Source organism: Gastrolobium bilobum, unplaced genomic scaffold, assembly GCF_033153095.1.
Source record: "Gastrolobium bilobum isolate Gb01-03AN ecotype WA unplaced genomic scaffold, APGP_CSIRO_Gbil_v1 utg16078, whole genome shotgun sequence".
NCBI classification, from domain to species: Eukaryota; Viridiplantae; Streptophyta; class Magnoliopsida; order Fabales; family Fabaceae; genus Gastrolobium; species Gastrolobium bilobum.
This window is the reverse complement of record NW_026896197.1, coordinates 37,449-60,564: the sequence shown is the minus strand read 5'-3', so window position 1 is coordinate 60,564 and position 23,116 is coordinate 37,449. Positions and strand designations below refer to the sequence as shown.

The 23,116-nt window shown below is 37.8% G+C and overlaps 1 protein-coding gene across 1 annotated transcript; it reads right to left on the bottom strand.

The window, feature by feature from the left end:
• Positions 1-14,454: 14,454 nt before the first annotated feature.
• LOC133298196 (uncharacterized) lies at positions 14,455-21,657 on the bottom strand. The gene is made up of 5 exons (XM_061497454.1): positions 21,243-21,657; positions 18,657-19,100; positions 15,921-16,013; positions 15,476-15,615; positions 14,455-15,028 (listed from the first exon to the last, which is right to left on the bottom strand). The coding sequence occupies exons 1-5, from the start codon at positions 21,630-21,632 to the stop codon at positions 14,587-14,589; spliced, it is 1,509 nt and encodes a 502-aa protein (XP_061353438.1). The 5' UTR covers positions 21,633-21,657; the 3' UTR covers positions 14,455-14,586.
• Positions 21,658-23,116: the final 1,459 nt, after the last annotated feature.

Here is a 23,116-nt window from a genome sequence, read left to right as displayed (position 1 = left end):
AGTTTCAAATCTGCAACTACTTACACTCAAATTGAAGAATAAAATATGATTGAGGACTAAGATATCAAATTGAGTTTTGTTATTTTTAATAATTACTAAATTTAGTATAATAACTAGATTGTATATCTTTTGATTATTTCAAAAATAACTGTAAGTAGGGCTAAAAATGTCTAAACAACAGGTGAATAATTCTAAGCTCAAAAATAAAATATAATTCTTTATCTCTAAATTTAAAAAAAAAACGATGTGTTAATCATAATTATCCTCAAACTTAAAACCTCTTTTTTTGGGTACTCAAAAAGGCCTAAGCCCCACATAGACAAGAAGAAAAACAACAAAAATAAAAGCCTATGATAAACTTATAATGTTAAAAATCCTGAATGATCAGAATCTTCATGACAAAAATAAAATTTAACTTTATTAAAGGAAAACATTAGGATACCAAAAAAAAAAAGGAAAACATTATGATAAAGTTCCAAAGAAGAGTCAAGACTAATGAAGGACTTATCAAGTTCTAAAAAATTTAAATATCAACCTCCAAAAAAAAAAAAAAATTTAAATAACGATTTTTCTTTTAATTGAGTTTATATTCAAATTAAATATATAAAAATAAGGTCCACTACTTTTAATTTAATTTTTTCTTTAAGAAAAATCTCTAAATTAGCTTTTCATTTTAAGATTAGTTTGAGCAACAAAGTCAGAGTATTTTTTCCTTAATTTTTTAAAAATTGCTAAACTTTATTAATTGCTCTTTTAAAAAAATATGTAAAAAATTTATTTAGTTATTTTTTTTTATAATTTTTCTCTTATTTAGCCACACATTTCATATCCGTACTCACACACACACAGGGTGTGCATGACAACCATTTTGTTCCCTCGCACTGTTTTCTGAAAAGAAACAATTCTTTTCTATTTCTGTACTTTAGAACGGTTTCTAAAAAAAATATGTTTGATAACATGTTCTATTTTTATTCCGAGAATGAGAATTGCGTTTGATAACACAATAATAATATAATAAAAAATAATTTCTATTAAACATAAAAAAATTGTGGATCGTCACTTTTCTTTCTATACGGTGGTGGTGATGGCAGAGGTGATAGTGGTGGTGGTGGTGATTGCATGGTTGTGGTGGTGGTGACGACAGTGACTGCGGCGGCGGCGGCAATGGTAGTGGTGGCGATGGTGGTGATATCAGTGGCTGTGATGATAGTGGCGGTTGTGGTGGTGGCAGCGGTGGCGTGATAATGGTGATGGCATGGTAGTGGTGGTGACATGATGGTGGTGGTGACGAAAGTGGTTGCGGCGATGGTAGTGGTGGTTGGTGACGGTGGTGGTGATGGTGGTGGTGATGGTGGCGATGGTGGTGTAGCGGTGGTGGCGGCGGCGGCGACATGGTGATGATGGTGGCACTGTCATCGTGGTAGTGGTGGTGACGACGACACTAGTGGTGCAACGATGACAACGACGATGGTAGTGATGGTCGTATTGGGATGGATGATGGTACAACGATGACAGCGACGATGGCATCCCTTGAATGAGTTTGTTACTCTGAAATCGTGTCTTTGAAAGGTATATGTTCAATGGGAGCTTTGCCGTGGGAAATTTTCTTGGATGAATGAGTCTTGGAGGAGCTTTTATTCAAGGGATGATAGTCGTGGATGTGTATATTTCCCCGCTGTTAGTCATGCATCCACTCAAAAGGCCATGTGACATTCATGCATTAACTTGGTGGCACAATTTCGGATGACGCTCTTTGGCCATACATCTCATGAAGTGGCAAGTGCTTCCATACTTGGATGACATGCGCAAGAGGTCGGACTTAAGATAAGCCTAGTTGTAGGTTTCTGATAGGCCGGTTCAGTTTATTTAATGGTTTTGTTCTTATTTTAATTAATTTGTTTGTTTATTTAATAGTTTTGTTCTTATTTTAATTTATTTGTTTGTTTTTTTGTTAGAGATGAAACCATGCGCGAGACTCAAGTTTGTTTTGTGCAGACCATTATAGTGAGGAAGATCATGATGAAAGCGCTTCCCGCTTGAGGGCGTGATTGCAACTATTGCCCACGATATGGCTGTTTCACACACGTTAGTCTTTCTGTTAGTGGGGCTCCAATGTCGTTACTAACGTTTCTCAGTGGACCGTTAAGTTGCTGAGTCACAATCTACCCTGGACAAAAAAAATGACATCGTTGAGTGTAGTTTAACACCACAGTGCACTTAGGTGGTTGTCTTCTTCTCTTCCGTTTGTTTAACACCACTGTGCACTTGCACCTTCCATTTAAAAAAAAAAAAACAATCAAAACAAGAGATAAATCTTGGAGAAGGAAGGGCGGCAGAGGTTAATGATGCATCGACTCCTTGTGGATCTGTCTCTCTTGCAGCTTCAGTCCCATGGATGAAAGCTGTTTAAGATTCCAACAGCTTCAGCTTTAGGTGTTGTACTAATTGATCCAGGTTGCACCATAGTACCATCATAATCCAAAAGAATTGCACTATGCTTGGTCCTCTTATAAGCTGAAACAATATGTTCCTGCAACAAGTTACGTGCCCAATATGCAACATCATGTGTACTAACATACCTATAGTGCTTTTCATGCTGCATTTGTTTTTCAGACTCTGGGACTATATGAATCAGGTTGTGCACATCTTTTATTATAGATATGTTCTATTATAATTTTAATGTGAATGCGTCCCTTGTTACCTATAAAAGTATGATCTTTCCCTCCAAACCACCTTTATACGGAATGGTCCTCATAACTACTGCGCTATAGCTTCTTGCTAATTGGCACTGATTGACAATCTAATTAATGTTATTTCTTGTACCCAACCTAATTAATTACTAATTCTGGAGCAAACAATCTTTATCACCCTAATTTATATAAACTGTCAAAGTACACATTTATTGGATGGGGATGCATAAATAGATTAGCAGAGTCTTGTTTTCTTTTTTGTTTTTGCCACAATGACAGCACAGAGATCTGAACCTATGATTTCCTACAAACTACCAATATCACCCACTAGTCTACTTCTAGTGGCTTTGATTGGTCAATTAGATTTAACTCATTTGATTTGTTTCATATACTGGAATCTAAAACATCACTTTATCGATTTTTATTATTGAACTAGAGAAAAACAACACGTTAAGTTCTGATCATTTAATTTGTTAATTTCCTACAACTTTTAATATGCTTTTTATATATTTATAAACTTTTTCCTCTTTCAAAAACTGTGTACAAGAATATTTGAAGGAAGAACCATATACAGCTGAAGAAATTGAAGAAGTTATTGGGAAAAAGTTGACCTCATTTTTGAGCAATAATGCAGCTTATTTAGAAGTCATAAAAGTTGCAAAGCAGTACAAGTTACATCAGGTTCTTTTTTTAAGCCCTCACAGGCATTTTATCAAACACCCTGCACCAAGATTCCACATTGTAGAGAAGGGAGTGGGGGTGGAAGTGTAAGGGTAAGACCTTGTTGTGCCAAGTGGGGGATGGTGGTTTAAGAAGGGTTCTGATCTTGGACGAGGGAGGAAGAAAAATCATGGCATGAGGCATGGTGTAGAAGGAGATGGGCAACAGGATTTGGTTGTGGAGAAGAAGATGGGTGTATTGGGTTATTGTATTTTCAGAAATAAAGAAACAAAAGAGAAGAAGATAGGCACTTAAGGTAGATTGACATGGAAAACTAATACAATGTCATTTTATATCCTACGTGGAATCTGACTCAATAACTTACGGTTCATGTGAGAAACGTTAGTAACGACGTTGGAGCCCCACTAACGGAAGGACTAACGTGTGCCTAATTTGAAAAAATCAGGGACCATGAATGACCTTTTTTATTTCTAGGGACTAAATAGAGCATCATGAAATTTGCTGAGGACTAAAAAGAATATTTACTCAAAAAAAAAATATAATCCTTTATCTCTAAAATTAAAAAAAAAAAATGATGTGTTAATCATAATTCTCCTCAAACTTAACACCCCTCCCCCCTTTTGGTACTCAAAATTGCCCAAGCCCCACACAGACAAAAATAAAAGCCTAACTATTACACACCCCCTCATGTGGCCTACCCACCGCAGCCAAATCAGCAAACAACAATAAATTAATGCCAGGAGGGGCTCCCACCAGATTCTCTGAGAAACCTGATCTTCATCATCCAAAATGGAATTATCCATCCAATCTGTACAAGTATTTCCCTCCCTAAAAGTATGAAGGAAGGCCACCGACCACTTTCTTTGAATCCATGTCTGTATGCGAGATATCAACTGACACTCACGCACTGCTACACCATGCCTGCTGAGTACGGTGACTACACTTGAAGAATCATTTTCAATAATCACATTGTGATAGCCTGCATTCCAAGTCATCTCCAACCCCCTAAGAACATCCCACAATTCAGCCCTGAATGAAGAGTAGATCCCCAACCTAAAAGCAAAGCCACCCAACGACTTTCCTCTGGCATCCCATATCACACCCCACAAACAGCATGACCAAGATTGCCACGAGCGACCTCTATTCACCTTAATTGCACCAACACAAAGGAACTGCCAAGTAATATCAGTAATCATAGTTCTTGTTCTGGATACTACTCACTTAGGCCCACCAGATGAGCCCAATCGCTTAAAGCCCATATCTAGAACCTTCTAGAGGGCACCCATAGCAAGCCATAGAGGCTCACCACTGCGACATTCCCCATCCTGCACTGTTTCCCAACTGACAGGGAGCAGCTTGATGAGACAGCTCATGGGCTGACCAGCTCAAGCCCCCATGCAAGAGAGGATTCTCCTCTCTAAATACCCTTCTCACACATGGAGAGGGGATCTTCTTCTTCTCCATCTTCTACCTACGCTGTCACTCTGCCCATTTGTAGAGCACACCCCCCTTATGCACCACGGGAAGCTCCATTATAACATTGGTCTCTACCATTGTCACTATGGACACCCCTATATCAACATACTTCACCCTCCATGGGAGACATCTATGTACCACGAACAGTACATTGGCGCCGTCTGTGGGAACTATAAATTCCTAGTCCCACTCCATTCTGGAAAAATCTTTCCACCCAGTTCCAATATTTTAATAGCAAATTCTTCATGTCGTTTGCATACATGGTCTCAGTTCCACCAAAGCCTCATTACTACTTTTTCTTAAAAATTCCAAACCCAGATCTGCGAAAAGAAAAAGAAACACCAGACCCATAACAACACAAGTGTTGGACTCAAACAACCAACGTTCCAGAAAATCAGGAGGAGCAAACAGAAAGAAAAGAGTTTTTCTGCTTCGGAAGACAGCCCTACGATGTGCCTCTCAGTTTCAAAAATCAAATCGCCAACATGACCTTAACCAAACAGTACCGCCTCATCACTTTTACTCGCCAGCCTCGAACCGATTGTCACAGGAGTTTCATCTGAACCAGTTCGCCACAAATTACTAGAACACCATTCCATCAGAGTAAAATATAACCCATGAGGTCCATCATGTAGGGAAGACTCATACCAGCACGATACCATTGAGCCTCACGCCAACCCAGTCACAGGTGTAGCAGTCATGAAACAAGATATGTTAAAGGCGGTCAAAGAGCTAATAAAAGAAAAAGAAAAAAGAGAGATCCTATGCCTTCAATGGTGGGCCTCCTGCCCGATACTCTTCACAAAGAAATCAAAAGAGGAAAGCTCGCCTCACAGGAGAACATCGCGCTGGTCGCCTCCAAGATTAGAACGCCATGCCTATCACCTCTCAAATGAGACCGCCATGCGGGTCACCTCTTGGATAAGCCAATCGCCTAACGGTCTGACAGGAACGATCGCCACTCACTGTTCAGTGGCTCCACCAGATTGACCATCTTCCGGTCGCCAGCAAGCCAGACATCCACTCCCAGAAATGAAGTCCAAGAAACGGCCCTCGTCATGGGCAATTCATCGAGCATATAGATGGCATCTCCAATCTTCACCCTCAACCACGGTGTATTGATCGGTCAAACGCCTCTTACCTTCCAGCTCTTTGGCGGTCTATTTTAAAAGCATTTGCAATTGTCAAAAAGAAGGAAAAGATTATGCAAACCGCCTCTGGACAGTCAGACCGCCTCCTTCACCGTTCATCACGCTTGCGCCTTGGTCGCCCCATGATGGTCGTTTATCCCCAAACCAAGCCGCCAGAGCCCTTCTGTCCGACGCCAAGACACATCCCGGTTATCTTATGAGCCTCCTAAAACCGACCTGCTATTCCGGTCGAAGGGATGTCACGCAGCCGTCATGCCAGCCCAGCTACAAGCACGCCCCTATAGCCAGGGTCCCCAGCCGATCAGGTGCACGTGATATACACACGCGGAAAACATGACGCCACGTATTGGACGATGGTGTTTTCTTTACTTCAGTCGAAGTGACTTGAGGATGGTGTGGTCGCCGAACTATCAAAGACCCCTGATCGAAAGCTTTGCATCTAAAGCTTGGATTGAATGTGTTTGGATTAAAGATGTGCTACCCCTCGGCCAAAGTCCTATATGGCCGGCGCCTGGCCAATGTCCCACTAGGCACATTTTTATCGTCATTTATACACAACTATACTAGTTGTTGCAGGATTTAAATTGGAGCAACTGGACATCAAAGACCCAAGTCACTGGGCATTATTTATTGGACGTTCATATCGCCGTGCTTTGTTGTTAAAGAAAGGAATATATATATTTATCATCAAGATCTTCATCATCATCTCTCTCTCTCGGAACAATTATCCTCTGTGAAGCTTTCATCTACTATATTATTTGTCACTAGCGAGATTTATTTATGAAGAAAGGAGCATATATATTTATCATCAGGATCTTCATCATCTCTCTCTTGGAACAATTATCCTCTGTGAAGCTTTCATCTACAACATTATTTTATTATTATCATACGGTCAAGACATCTTTATTTTAGTTATTAAACATGATCATGGAGCAACATATCTGAGCAACTAGACATCAAAGTCCCAAGTCATCGGGCGTTATTTATTATACATTCGTATCGCCGTTGTTAAAGAAAGGGATATATATATATATTTATCATCTATGAAGATTCTCAGTCTCTCTCTCTTGGAACACATTATCCTCTCCAGAAGATCTCATTTACTACTTTATTTTCTCACGGAGCTCGGATGTGCAATCCTGTCGACCTTATTTTATTGGATCATCAAGACAGGCCTATCCCAGTTGTCAACATCTCTAGGCTATTTGATTCAACATGGACTCACCAACTTATTCTTACAATTAAATTATTGCTAGTTCAACAACATTTGAAGACCTTCCTCGATAACAAGGCGCATCTTTGAAGACAACAAGTTCAACACAATTGCAAGCCATAAATAGAAGACTCTCTTGAAGCACTTAAGTATCACTAATCAGACAATTCATACTCGACGACAAACAAATAAACAACTCATAAAGGCCGACGTATTATCGATTACATTATATCCTGCTTAGAACACTACACACTATGGGTATCCGGCCTAAGCTGCCATATATCTTGGCACCTTGACTCCTTCAAGCTACAAAGCTGGGGGGGGCTCCTGTTCTGGATACTACTCACTTAGGCCCACCAGATGGGCCCAATCGCTTAAAGCCCATATCTAGAACCTTCTAGAGGGCACCCATGGCAAGCCATAGAGGCTCATCACTGGGACATTCCCCATCCTGCACTGTTGCCCCACTGACAGGGAGCAGCTTGATGAGACAGCTCATGGGCTAACCAGCTCAAGCCCCCATGCAAGAGAGGACTCTCCTCTCTAAATACCCCTCTCACACATGGAGAAGGGATCTTCTTCTTCTCCATCTTCTACCTACGCTGTCACTCTGCCCATTGGTAGAGCACACCCCCCCCTATGCATCATGGGAAGCTCCATTATAACCTTGGTCTCTACCATTGTCACTATGGACATCCCTATATCAACATACTTCACTCTCCATGGGAGACATCTATGTACCACGAAAAGTACAGTTCTCTTTTTTATGTGTATGCTAGTGGGGTTACTAAACGCATCTTCTACCTCTTTAGGCTGTCCCTTGCTTGCACTGAAATCAGAGATGCCCCATGATGAACCTCATTACGCCACCTCCAAGACTTCCGACGCGTCAGGAAGAAAATTGACAACTAATTCTCATCTTTATTAATTGCAGCCTTCATAGCGAAATTAAGTGATATCCACTGATCTAGTTCACCAAGAAAATAACTGGGAACGTTAACATCTGGCACAAGTCTGAGCCAAAAGTTTCACTTACTGACAATCCCTAAAGGGGTGTTTGGTTCAGGAGAAATTTTTTTTTACTGGGGAAATAGAATGAGTAGGAAAATGTAAAAAAAGTTGTTTGGTTCGCCAAAAGTTTACCGGGAAAATTGGGTTAAATTTTTTAAGTGTATGTTTGGTTGAAGATAGAATATTGATGGAAAAATTGTTTGAAAATACTAAAGTACCATTTTTTTTCTTTTACTATTTTTAAAAGTGAGTTTCCATTGTGTGTACATAGTATATTATGTGATGGGTAATTGTGTCATTGTATTCTTATGCTTTAATAACTTCTCAGATTTTTTCCTGAATACCACCTCCTCAATTGCTTTCTTCAACAGTGAAATTCATGCTTTTTAACACACAAACCAGTTTGCCTAGGGAAGTGACATTGATGGGTAACAAACATGAAATCAGTGAACCAAACTTGGACAACCAAGTATCTAAGAATCACTTTGATGGGAAACAATGGCAAACTCCTCAACCAAACACCACCTAAGTGTATGCAAAATGGTCTCCTTCTTCTCCTTCCCACATACTGAGCATAAGTCATCTATATTTCCCATATTGAACATTTAATTCCAATCCGAACTAATGTATCTATTAATGACATGCTAGTTTCATCATTTGGCATAAATGTCATTAATTGCACGTTTGAAAGCTTGCCTAATAAGTCTAAGTAAGTAAACAATGCGAAACACATTAAAAATTGGCTAAATATAAAATTGAAATTGAAAAGAGAAATTACCTATTCTCAGTTAAGATTATCAAATTAATAAGTTGTTCAACAAATTTTAAACACCTTTTTATATGGTGTTAATTAATCCTGAAAATACAACTAAATTAAAAAATTTGAAATTTTGAAAATGCCATGAAAATTAAAAAATGTCTAAAAAATGGCGGAAATTTGAAATGATTTTGAAATGCAGGAATCAAATGCACGCACTCAACGAAAATAGAGCAATCCGCAGAGATGTCAGAAAAGAAGAGTTTGTGGAGCAAAAGATTGCTCCGCGGCAAGAAAATTTTAGGTCACAATTGATGAAAATAACACAATATTTTTACGTTGTAACATTAATGTGTATTACATCATGATATATTTAATATGTGGGATATGTTATTCTACCTACTCTTATTTTGCTTACCTTTGTCTACTTCTCGTAATACCGTTCGATTACAATCTCATCCAACGGTCAATATTTGTGATATAAAAACATCTTTTTTTTCATTCTTTCTCCTCACTTTCTCCCGCACCATTTCTCTCTTCTCACCTTTCTCTCTTAATTCCATCCCATGCTTATTTTAATATATTTTGGTTTGATTGATTTTGAAAGAAAATAATTTTTATAACTTATTAATTTTTTTTTATCATTAACTGTTTTAAATATAAAATAAATTAATTTAAATACACACATAATGAATATTAATGTACAAATACTAAAAGATACAGATGACTCAGTAGGCAGTAGCTATGTATCAAAAAAACAAGAAAAAAAAATAGTTAGGTTCTTTAAGCATGCTAATAAGGATTTAATCTCTGGCCGTGTGATCTCTTTCACTTGAGAGAATTAGTCATTGATTTTCAGCCAGAAGATACCCTTGGAATAATTTCTAAAAAAAATGGGACGACTCTGTAACTAAAATGACGTCCAACCCTAACAGAACTCAACTTTTGGCGTCATCGCTCAGCAGTCCCTCTAAGTTAGAAAGAAGCGTGGGATTTTAGAAAAGTAATAATTTTTTTTTTTAATTCCATCCCATATTTGGGTATTTGTTATGGGAAAGCACATTAAAATGATCATATAAAGAGTGATCGGCCCTGAGCTTATACAAGATCTTCCTCATTAACTATGGTCATGTTAAATAATATATAAAGGATCCATTTTCTACACAATTAGCTTGTATCGAAATATGAATGTTGACCAAATTTATCGTAGATTGATGATGATTGATTTCAATATAATTATCTCTTATTTAAAAGTCAAATATGTGATATTATCTACTTTGGCGTAAAAAGTAAAAATCTCATTATATTAAGGAATTAATATTTCTCATATTATATAACATAATTTTATTTCCTACACATATTTTTTTCTCTCTTTCCTCACATAGACCTCACATTTTTATGTGTGTATAGAAAATAATTTTATCTTGTACAACATAAAAAACATTAGTCCCTTATATGACAGATGGCTTGAAATATAAATGTTGTGCATGCAAAACTTTGTGTTCTATCCCATACAAGTATGGGTGACAATACGGGTCAACCCGACATGACACGACACAACACGTTTTTGACTCGTACACTATTTGACACGTGCGGGTCACGGGTCGACACGACACGGCCCGCAAAATTTAAAATTTAAAAAAAAGTGGGATTTTTTGAAAAATAAATAAATTAAAAATAATAAAAAATAAAAAATAAAATAAAAAAGATTAGCTTCTGTTTCTTGAGATTTTTAGTTCCTTGTATTCTTTTCTATACTAAACAATGACTATATATCAATATATAAATGAATAAAAATAATAATATAATAAAATATTTAATTGAAAATTAAAAAAATGACACTGTGCGGGTTGATACGTGAACCCGCGGGTTGACACGTGACCCGACACGAAAAAAACGGGTCACATTTACACAACTCTGACAGACCCGCCCTAACCCGCGGGTTGACACGACACGTGATTTGGCGGGTCGGGTCACGGGTCAACCCGCGGGTCAATACCTGTATTGCCACCCCTACATACAAGCATATAATTAAAGGGAAATGTATCTATTAGGTAACATGATGAAAACTTGTTTTTCTACACAAACAAACTGACGTGGGGTCTACAATTTTTTATTTTCTCTTTCCTCAACTCATTTTCTCTCTCTTCTTTTATGTTTGTGTATGACCAAAATGGTGTTTTTCATGTAACATTATACATGTATAACTCATAATTAAAATGCCTAAAAAACCATGACGCTCCAACATGGAAGTAAAAATTTCATTACTTTGGCCCAAATGTTTTAAATATCTAAAAAAATAAATAAACAAATATTGGGAACACTAAAATGATCATAAAATCAAATGTATTTATGGAGAATCACATGATAATCACTTAGGGTATGCATGACAATCATTCTGTTCTCTGACACTGTTTTTGAAAAGAAATAATTCTTTTCTATTTCTGTGCCTTGGAAAAGTTTTTGAGAAAAAATATGTGTCTGATAACATATTCTATTTTTATTCTGAGAATGAGAATTGTGCTTGATAACATAACAAATAATATAATAAAATATAATTCCTGTTAAGCATAAATTTTTTTCATATTACACTTTATTTTCCATATGGTGTGGTGGTGGCGACGGCAGTGGCGGCAGTGGGGCGACGGTGGTAGTGGTGGTGGTGGCGGCAGCGATGATGACGGCGACGGCGGTGGAGACAGCAGTGGCTGCGACGATAGTGGGGGTAGTTGGTGGCGGTGGTAATGGTGGTGACCACAGTGGCTGCGACGATGGAGGCGGTTGTTGGTGGCGTGGCGGTGGCATGGTGGTAGTGGTGACGACAGTGGCTACGACGATAGTGGTGTCGACGGCGACAGTGGTGGTAATGACATGGTGGTGCTGGAGACAGAAATGAATGCGACAACGATGGTGGTAGATGGTGGCAGTGGTAATGGTGTGGTGGTGAAGGCAGTGGCTGCGATGATGGTGGTAGTGGTGGTGGCGGTGGCTGCGACGACGGTGGTGGTAGTTGGTGGCGGTGGTGGGGGTGGCGGAAGTGACTACGACGATGGTGGTGGTGGCATGGTGGTGATGGTGATTGATGTGCCTTCAGCACATGGGTAAATTCAAGCCAAAAAGAGAAAGATTATGGGTTAATTCTCAGTAAAAAGGCAACGTTTAGTGTTGCTTTGCTTAAATTCCAATTTCAGAATTGTTCAACTGATTTTATGCTTAACTTGTAGGAAAAGCAAACAAATCTGGAGCAAAATGAGGATTTGCCAAAGTAAAGACCCACGCTCACAGCGTGGATGTCACGCTGGTAGCGTGAAGAACCAGAGGCTTCCACGCCCACAGCGTGGATTCCACGCTGATAGCGTGAAAACTTATCCTTCTTCCCACGCCCACAGCGTGGATAGCAAGCTGACAGCGTGGGAGTTCAGAGGCAACCACGCCCACAGCGTGGATCTGACGCTGAGAGCGTTAGCGTGCGATACTGCAACTCTGTTTTGTCCAAAAGGGTAAATTTGGAAGACCTAAAAGAGTATTATAAAAAGGAGGCTCAACACAGAATTAGGTATCTAGTCCGAAGGAGACCGTCGTGCTGAAGGAGAAGAGCTTCGGAGAAGGATTCTTGATCATCTTTCATTCTTTCATCCCATTGAATATTGAATATTGATTTATTAGCCATGAATATGGTTGGCTAAGTTTTTCTTTATTGTAGTTAGGGTCACAACCCTTATGTGAACCCTTGTTACGAATGATTGGTTTATTTTCTCCCGTTTATATAAATTTCTTTATCATTACTCTGTGCGTAATTCCTATTTTCTTTATTAGAATTGATCATTCTAATAGTTGATAATAGTCTGAGGGTTAGAACCCTAGATAGGAATATTGGGGTTCTCATCTTGAAAGGGGGTAAAATAACGATTAGTATGCATGCTAGGAATATATGTATGTTAATTGCGAATGTTTTAATTATCATATTCATTGCTTAATTCTCATGAGGGGTTACTAAGGTATTAGGATTCCAACTGAGGTTAAAAGGGTTAAATTACCAAGGAATTGAAATTTAACTAATTATTTTAGATGATATTTATCTGAGTTTTTATATAAATAAGTGTTTTTAAATCAATCCAAAGTAATAAGCGGGGATCATATGGTGAGTGTTTCCTAGCTACAAGACTCTTCTCATATTTACAAATCTCTTCTTATTGTTGTTTACAATCTCATTCTTCATCACAGAAAAATCACAAAAACAAGTCTTTATTTTTAGTCCTCCTATTCACACCAATTGACAATATTTGTCAAAACCATTTGAACTCATCCATTCCTTAAAGGAATATTAATTAATATAAGATCACAATCTCTGTGGAGACGAACATTATTTACCACTTTATTACTTATGCGATCGGTATACTTGCCGGGAAGCATCAGTGACGACAGTGGCTGTGGTACTAGTGGTGGCAGCGACAGTGGTGGTAATGACATGGTGGTGGTGGAGGTGGCGGTGGTGGGGGTGGCGGTGGTGACGGTAGTGGCTAAGACGATGGTTGTGGTGGTTGGTGGCGGTGGTGATGGTGACGGCAGTGGCTGCAGCAATAGTGGCGGTGGCAGTGGCATTTGTGGTGGCGATGATAGTGGTGGTGGCGGCGCGCTGGTAATGACATGGCGGTGGTGGGGTAGTTGGTGGCGATGGCAGTGGCTGCGACGACGGTGGTGGTAGTTGGTGGCGATGGTGGTGACGGCAGTGACTGCGACGATGGTGGTGGTGGCGGCGGCGGCGGTGGCCTTGTGGTGATGGTGACGGCAATGGCTGCAGCAATAGTAGTGGTGATGGCGTGGTAATGGTGGTTGTGGTGATATGGTGGTGGTGATGTGGCGATGGGTGGATGTGGTGGTGATGGTGGCGATGGAATCGTGGTGGTGGTGACAACGACATTGGTGGTACAACGACAACGGCGACAATGGTAGTGGTGGTCGTGTCGAGATAATTGTGTGGTGAAGAGTAATTGAGATAGACAAGTGTTTCTCATTTTGTGTCAGGGAACAAAAAAACAGACATTTTTTTATTTTTTTTTCTGTTCCCCAGCACAAAAATTAAATCGGTTCATCCCGGGAATAAAAAAATAAACTGATTTTACCAAACAAGTTTCCTGTCCATTTTTGTTCCCGGGAACAAAATTTAAAAAATAATTGATTCTGGGAAGGTTGTCATGCATACCCTTATTTACCCGGTCACTCCCTTTTCTTCCATCTTCCATCCAAATATACATTAAGTAGCCTCACTTGAAACCACATGCACATGCATACCCAGTAAGGGCCCAAACTGAACAAAGTCACAAACCAATCCATGCAGTGATTTTTTCAACCTTTCACTTTCAATCCAACCAAACATATTGGATTTTTAGCATCCAAATCCTCACAGCTAAACCTTTGCAATGATCACAGCCCAAGCTAATAACCAAATCAAACTATCAGCAAAAATGACCAAAATGATAAGTGGTAATAAAAATGTACATGCACACCACTTTTGAACATTATTATACATAATTACAAAGATCATTCATTGAATGTTCATTTTTATTTCTCATACTAAACAATTTACAAGCTGCAAATCCCCAAAAATTATTCATTGGTTGGATCAGACCACCTCCTCTTTACCTCAGATTTCGATCTCACCTCTTTAAGTTTTCCATCCAACCCATAATCTCTCTCCATCACAAGGTTGATTCCTTCATCAGAGTACCAACCAGCTCCAATACAAAGAATGCCATCCTTATTAATGTCAACAAAGCATGTTACACCCCCAGGAAGCCATAATATGGTCACATCCTGCATGTCAAGCTTCTCCTCCTCACCAAAGTAGTTGGTACTCTCAGGGAGGTTCCTCTTCTTTAGAGTTTCTGCACAAAGGTAGACATATGGGGTGCCACCACTTTCTTCCACCTGGTTTTCCTCGCCATACACTGGAGTTGCACTGACCTCAAACACTTTCCATGACCCTGTCAGCTCTGATGGTTTCGTTCGTTTTCTTTGAGAAAATGGTTTTAAATCAAACTCAAGATCACTGTTTTGAATGCAACACACATTAGTTTCTTGAACTCAAGGGAGAAATGATGAAGAAAAGCCAGTGTAGAGAAACTATAAGAACATGCACACAACAGATCATGTCATATCACATTTGATATCATTTTAACTAGTTTTTATATCCATTTTGTTTCTTGGGGAATGCGGCAAGCCTAGAGTAGTGAAAAAGCTATTCCTTTGTGACTGAAAAATCACGGGTTCAAATTTGGGAAACAAACTCTTTACATATATACAAGGGTAAGGCTGCAACAAAGATTTCCCTGACTCCACCTTCGCGAGTCGAGGTTTAATGGGGAGTGTCACTTTCCCCTGCTGCATGCTATTTTGAGTTTTACAGAATTGGCTTATAGACCTTTTCATACCACATTTAGATCACTTAAAAAAATATAACAAACTTTAGTACAAAATGTAAATAAAGTATAAGTACCTCTGGACATCTACACAAGCAGGACTGACCCATTCTTCTTCATACACAGCAACTCTCATTATCTGAATGTCTGAACCACCATTAATGAATTCTATGGTATGGACGATACGGATCCTTTTGTGGCAGCCTTTAACCAAACACTGAAAAAGGATAATTTGTAAAACAAAAAGAAATTATAACTCTTAATGGTGAAATATTAATTGAACATATATCATATCTCGTGTTCATAAAAGCGAAACTTGAAAAGGAATTCGGATTTTAAGAGTTTGGTTTTAATACCAACATGAACCATATATTATCTAACATAGCCATATGGTTTATAACACAGTGGGAAGGGGAGAACCTCTAAAAATAATAAATGCATGATCTGTGTTAATACTAAATGAAACGAAATGAGGGAATGAGCTATCAATATGATATTCTGCAAGTAGTGTGCCAAACTTACTTGTTCGAACTTGAAAGTTGGTGTGATATAGTACTCTGTATCATCATATTCACCCACTGGAATATCCATAGGACCCCTAGAATAAGACCCGTCCTGCAATTTAGTAATCATAATTATTTATGGAATACAAAGGGGAGAACCAAAACGAACTATCCATAGTCTATTAAATATGTATATGCTGGTCATGTCGATACTAAACATCATTAGGCATATTATATGATCACTTTCATTAAAATTTAAGGACATGCTCTCAATACTGCATGACTTCAACAAGAGTAAAAGTTAAAACTACTAAATACAGTATGTGTCAAAATACATGCTGTAGATGTTAGCAAGACCAAAACAATTATTGGTCATTTAATATCTGAGAATTTCATTAGAAAGTCTAATGCAACAATACAATATTGTCTATAGCAGTTACTAAGAATTCTCGGACAACTTTTTCAGTTAGAAAACCAACTCCTGTAAAACAGCCAGTGATGCACTTTAATCAAGACGAAAGGTAAAAGACAAGGTGGTCAATGATGAAAGAGCCCAGTGAGAAGTCATCCAGCTTAACACAATCTGTTCTCTTCACAATATTCTAGCATTTTTTCTGATAGATCACTAACCATGCTAACTGAGAAGTCATCCAGCTAGTATGGGGCAACCCTGTAACTTCTTCACACCATATTTGGCATTACCCCACTAGATTTGTTGCCATAATCATCCTGACCTAGTCTGTCAGTACTTCTGCTATTTTTCTCAGCCGTACATGATACATGTTTTTTAGAACTTCAATACACCTTTTTTCTGATAGGGAGGTTCAACTTTGAGTTTGATCACAAGCTGAAGTGTGTGGCTCCCCCTCCCCCCTTTTTTTTGGAGTCTTCAAAGGGTCCTTATCTGTTGTCAATTGCCTCATTTCATTATTTTCCATGTAAGGGGAACCATCCAAGTGAGAGTAAATTGTTCCTATCTTTCTTCCTTATGTTATTTGTTTTACAAGTTATTCTTCCAATACCTTTTCCTGCAAGGAGAACCGTTTTACATTTATTGTTCCAAGAGCTGAATTTTTTTTACATTTCATTCAGGTTATTTTGTATGTTTTAGAAAGCTAACAGCTCATGGTACACAGGCTCCAGCTTTAGAGGAACTATATAGTAAAAGTATAAAAAAAGGTGCAAGCATCTGTTAGACACCCACTTATCTCTAGGTATGTGTTAAGAAGAAATGGAATGACAGCAGAGAATTAGGGGACGGAGGCTCTTGCGGGAAATGGGGGAAAGGAGTGAGATAAGCATGACGTGGGTTCACACTGTGACATTGAGTTAAAAGGAACATGATAAAAGGGAAGGGCTGGACAGGATAGGGAGAAACACTAAGCAAGAATTAAGTAAGGATTAGGAAGGGGAGTACGCAAACCCTTCGAAGTTCTGCAGCATCTCTATTTTCTGGTTTTGTGAGTGTTTTACATCAGTCTACAAGTCTTGCTGTGATTCTGATATCACCTTAATATCAGTAGAAGGGAAGAGATTCCAGTGAGTATTTAACAATGCTCTGCTTTCTAGGTTCCTATCAGCATTGAAGTTGACAAACCTACCATCGAAGAATTGTCTTCTGTAATTTTCTCTAAAGGTTTTGAATCTTTTCTCTTAATAAGTTTAGGGCTACAAAGTTTAATTTGGATTCAAAGGACTAACTGTGCTTTAATAGCATGATTTTACAAGAGTCAAACAGCAAAGAGTGAGTGACTTACTAAAAGGGATCAGAATACACTTTGTGAAAGCTAATACAAAATCTAACTTTTTCTACAAGCTTTACGCTATGATATTTTGTTGGCTACGTGATTCCTTTTACTAGGCAATTCTTCAATAGGAAAATGTTCAGTGAGAAAATTTTGCAGAAGAAAGGAAGCATTTAACACTTCATCCCCAAAGTAGCCCAACAAATGCTGAGGCACTGCTTCCTCTATCTTTTTACTCTACTGGGAGGAGACATCACAAATCCCAATTGACACAAATAACTCTCAAATAATTCTAGCTTTAGACTTTTAGTCATAATCAGAAGAATATAAAATTTCTTACACACTACCTCATGTCAGAAGGATAATGACCTAACCCCAGATCAGATTGGCAAGTGAAATAAAGGGGATAATCCTCTCAGAGTAGCCTGAGGTCGCAAAATCAATAGAGAACTTGGCTTTTACAAATAAGCATCTTCCTATTTACAACTAGGATACAGTTTGAAAGTTACAGATGTGAATATTTTGCAAAAACTTAACAGCATACATAACTAAATTGAACTATCCAAAACTTTATTTTTAACAACCCTGAGCGAGTCCAGTGCAGCAACTGACAAAAATATGGAGCATAGTAGTTTAGTGATACAGATACTCTTCCTCGATCCCAACATCAATCAATAAGGATGGTATGGCAGAAAACAAAAAAGAACAAACACAAGAAGTAGGTAAAAGTCTCACCACAACTATGTAAGAAGGAACAACCCAAAAGACTAAATATGTTTCAACAACAGAAAAGGTTGTTCTACTTATTACTATGCAAAATTTCAGAGAGGTTTAACTTCACTGAACCAGGAAACGGGTCATCCTTTTATTTTAAGTAATGATGAGAAAATAGTGTTCCATTCTGCAAGGAAAACTACAACATAATACTTTAAAAAAATTTATAGCATATACTTGTTGTAAATAACTCAGCTTCCATAAAAGAAATTATACTAGTATGAATGGAATCTTACTTCAAAGTAAACAAGGCCTGGTTCACAGCCCATGACATCTTCTTCCATCACATCACTTCTTTCAAAGTCAAAGGATTCAAATGTAGGCAAAACATGATTTGTTACATTTTCCCTGAATTTTTGCTGTCGGAATGTAGGAGCATTACCATCATTGGATCCTTCTTTTGCTATGTTGTTTCCTTCAACATATTGGGGTATTTCACCATAAGGATTCAAAGTCACCCAATTAACCTTTCTCAGGATTTGAGATGTACGTTCTCCTGAAGGTGATGGTACTGCCTCGATACGGGAAAGAGTATAGCAGTCATATAGGTTTTCGTTCTTGTTACCTATTTCCATTGGCTCCATTTCAGCTGTGATGGGAGAAAACACAGCACCTACACCCTGCCAAATTCCACTGAGACTGCTAGCAAATGTGTTCCAAGATGGTTTTATTACTGGTTCCTGAAGCAGTGTCCGCTGTCAGTATGGTGTTCATTGCAATTTGAACTAGTAATCATTTCTACAGTTTAGCACAGATATCAATAACATATACATAATATTACACATAAAACAAGTAGAAAGAAAACAACAATATGAAGGGACAGAGTTGATTTCTACCAAATGTCCAGCTGAATTTTGGGAATTCCATACTTGAATTTTATCCACAAAACAATAGCTGGAATTTATTCCCTTTTATTTCCGATAGTTTCTTCCAGCTACATAGTTTTAAAAATGGAAGAAATTAGCCGAGTTTTATATGCATTCCTTACTTTTCAAACTTAAATTTTCAAAACTGCTGCAAAATCAAGCCCCAAAGTACATGGTACACACACTCTCCTTCCAGATCTTCAAATAAAATTTGAATGTACTTGAGTTTTGAACAAAAGTTTGAAATTTCACCCATTTATACAAAGCTCAGGTCCTAAAACAATAAAATCAACTTATTTCCTCAGTTCAGCTCATATTATCTGCAACCAAAACAAAAAAACTAGAGCCAAATTTAAAAAAAGAAAGAAAGAAATAGTTAAAAAATAAAGCCTTAAAGTATCAAGAGAAATTTTAATCATTATTAGTACCTATTGACACTTACATCTTAACAATGTGAACTCAGGCTTTAAAGTTTCATTTTCCTTTTCATGGTTTAATCTACATAAGATGTTATCAGTCTAGAATCTAATGAAGACAACAGCACTTCTCACTTTTCTATATCATGTATTTCACATTCTATTTACCTATCCAGAACCAAAATCAAGTCAAGAACAACATCTTCATGTTTTAAAATTTCAAGCATCATATAGGCTCAAGAGCTATTTTATTTCTTTTTACTATGCACATATAGAGGGCGAGTCTTGGAGTAATACTAAGGTTGCTCCTTTGTGACCTTCCGGTCACAGGTTCGAGTCTAAGAAACAACCTCTTTGCAAAAATACAAGAGTAAGGCTGCATACTATCGACCCTCACCCCTACCTTCGCAAAGTCGGGGAGCCTTGTGCACTATGGTTTGTTTTTACTATACACATACAGATTGAAATCCAAGCAAATATTTTTGACAAGTTATCAACAAAACTAACCACTTATAACATCATTGTCAAATCAATGATATTTGAAATGTTATCAAAATACAAGAGTTCACAAAAGATTTATGACTTCTAAATTGCGAGGGTGATAGCAAGGGTAACCACTAATCAACCCCCTAACACTGATGGTCTTTTATACTTGGCTTCTGCTACTATTCAACCACATGATAATCATGTTTTGTAGGGATTTCCCAAACTAATAGTGTAAGATGTCACACACAGAACAATACTATGTATGATAAAAGCAGAGAAAATACTGAAAGGGTGGAGTGTCAGGACTGGGAAAGATGAAATGGAAAGCAACAGAAAACTGTTCTGCCCAATTGGTATAGTTCATGTTCTCCTATTCCTCTTTACAGAAGCACCCTTGATCTTTAATACAATGCATCACATAAATTTATACTATTGATTCGCTTGAAAAAATTTACTTCTGTTTTGCACTATATGCTTCAGGCCATCATCCATCAAAATGACCCAAGAAGGACCTAGGCCTTGTTGCTTTCCTTTACTTACACAAGCGGAATTATTTGATTCTCTGGTCTCGGCCACGAATCATTCACTACATTTATTTTAATCCTACTTCATCAATTTCTACGTCCTCAACTAACTACTTCATACAATGTTGCCATCTTTGATCAAAGTAAGAGCAAATATACAAATACAAAGGGAGAGTAGAGAAAACAATCCATACAATACAACATGGAAACGAATGACCAATAAATATCCACAAGCACAACATCCACTACTTTAAACTATTAGACTCATTTAGAAGGCATAGGCATATTATACCAAGCATAGTTCCTGTTTCTATATTGACAAAAAAATACTATCTACTTATTTCTTTTCTTTAAATTCTTTTATTCTCGACACATTCAAACACAATTACAGAAAAAGGTTCCATTGTCATCCATAAAATCACTCAACCACAACCACCCATATTAGTTATGTTTCACAGACAGAGCAAAAGATAACATCTTTGCATCAAAATTGCAATTTTAAGGAGACCCAATTGAGGGGAAAATGGTACCTGAGTCTGAAGAACAGTTTCAACCTCAACCAACATAGCCCCAGAGACAATGACTCTTCCACCCTTGGGCCTCTTCCTCTTCACCATTCTTCTCCCTCTCTGCTTCCTCCCTCTCCCCTTCTCTTTCTCAGCAGCAACCTTGGCTACCTTGTTGTCAATACTCCACACATTCTCCTTGTTTCCCTTAACCCTCAGACCCTCTTTGGGACCACTCTTGTTTTGATTGGGTTTCTGAGTCTGGGATATGACCCTTGTAGAACATGGTTTGTGGAGGGTAGAGGAGCAGGAAAGAGAGGGAAAGGAATTATGGGTAGAAGAGAGAGAGTGGTGGAATCCAAGGTGGTGATGTGTCGTGAAGGTTTTGGTGAGGTAGAAAGATGAGGAGTGCATGCTTATGAACTTGGATGGAACACAGAACAGTTTAGAGCTTTGGCAACTGCACCTAACCTAGTACCAGCAATAAGAAGAGAAAAGAAAATTGAAATCAACTTTTTTTTTTTTAATAATTTGGGAAGAGTATTACTAAAGAATATATAGAGACAAGATATTCTTACAACAGAAGTTTTACACTCACATTATTAAAAAATTAAAGCCCTTAAATATAAGTGTGATAAATGATCAAGATTAAGAGTGTAACTTATACTGGTGTAAAATGATCCTAACCCACACACACATATATATATATATATATATATATATATATATATATATATGAAAAAATATTTCTACAACCACTTTAGATAAAGTTATCTACAGCTAGCCCAAAATCTACGTCGTTTTGATTAATGAAGGGTGTTTATGTAATTTTAGGTGAATTAATGAAGGGTGTTTTCGTAATTTTATTTATTTTTTTATCACATACATTTTACTAAAACACCCTTAATTAATTTATCTAAAATTACATAAACACCCTTAATTAGTTTTTGGGATAGCTGTAGATAACCTTATCTAAAATGGCTGTAGAAATGTTTACTATATATATATATATATATATATATATATATATATATATATATATATAGGGCAAGATATTCTTACACCGGTATAAGAGTTAGAAGTCTTACACTCAATCTTGATCATTGACCTTGTAGATAATGGTTGTGTAATTAATTAAATGGAAAACACCTAATGTCAACCTAAATCGCACCAGGATGCATGGGGGAGTTTGGATTTTTGATGTTGTTAACAAATTGGTGTATTCAACTTAAGTCAGAAAATTAAGCTAGTTAAGAATTCTAAAATCGGTTAAACTACAAGAGTTAAGGAGCATTGATATTAATTGTAAATTATAGGAATCAGAGTTTGAAATTCTATTTTTGGCTTTGCTTGCTTAGGTGCACGTAACCCTTATTGTGTGGGCTGAATTTTTGGTGCTGATTGACTATTACTTGGATACGCAGGTAAGTGTTTGGTGGTATTACCTAATGTGACTATTAGCTAGCGTATAGAATTGTGAATTGTTGCTCACATGTGCCTTGGATTAATGTGATGTTATATGCTACATGTATGCTGCCTATGAATGTGACCAGATGGAAAATCATGAATGAGAAGTAATTGTTATGTTGCAGCTTGGTACGGAAAGTACATGAAAGATATGCTATTATGATGATGATCTAGTCATGCATATACACCTCATAATTCATTTGTTTCTTGTTTGTGTGTGAAGCATATCATGGCATATGATGATGAAGCATACAATTGAGCACGCATCATATAGGCATCCCTTCGGTACCAGGGTATAGGACACTTGGCTTCCGTCCGCATAGGTCCACAGTTGGAATTCACCAAAGTTGGAGCCATTATGGAATATCCACTGTGATGGTGCACGCACGACGGTGCTATGAGCGCAATAATGGCGTTATATATGCACTAAG

Coding starts and splice junctions, on each gene's coding strand:
- LOC133298196 (XM_061497454.1), bottom strand. CDS start 21,632: ATGCACTCCTCATCTTTCTACCTCACCAAAACCTTCACGACACATCAC. Junction 16,014..18,656: donor CAGGCCTTGTTTACTTTGAA/GTAAGATTCCAT, acceptor ACTAAATTGCAG/GACGGGTCTTATTCTAGGGG. Junction 15,616..15,920: donor CAACTTTCAAGTTCGAACAA/GTAAGTTTGGCA, acceptor ATCCTTTTTCAG/TGTTTGGTTAAAGGCTGCCA.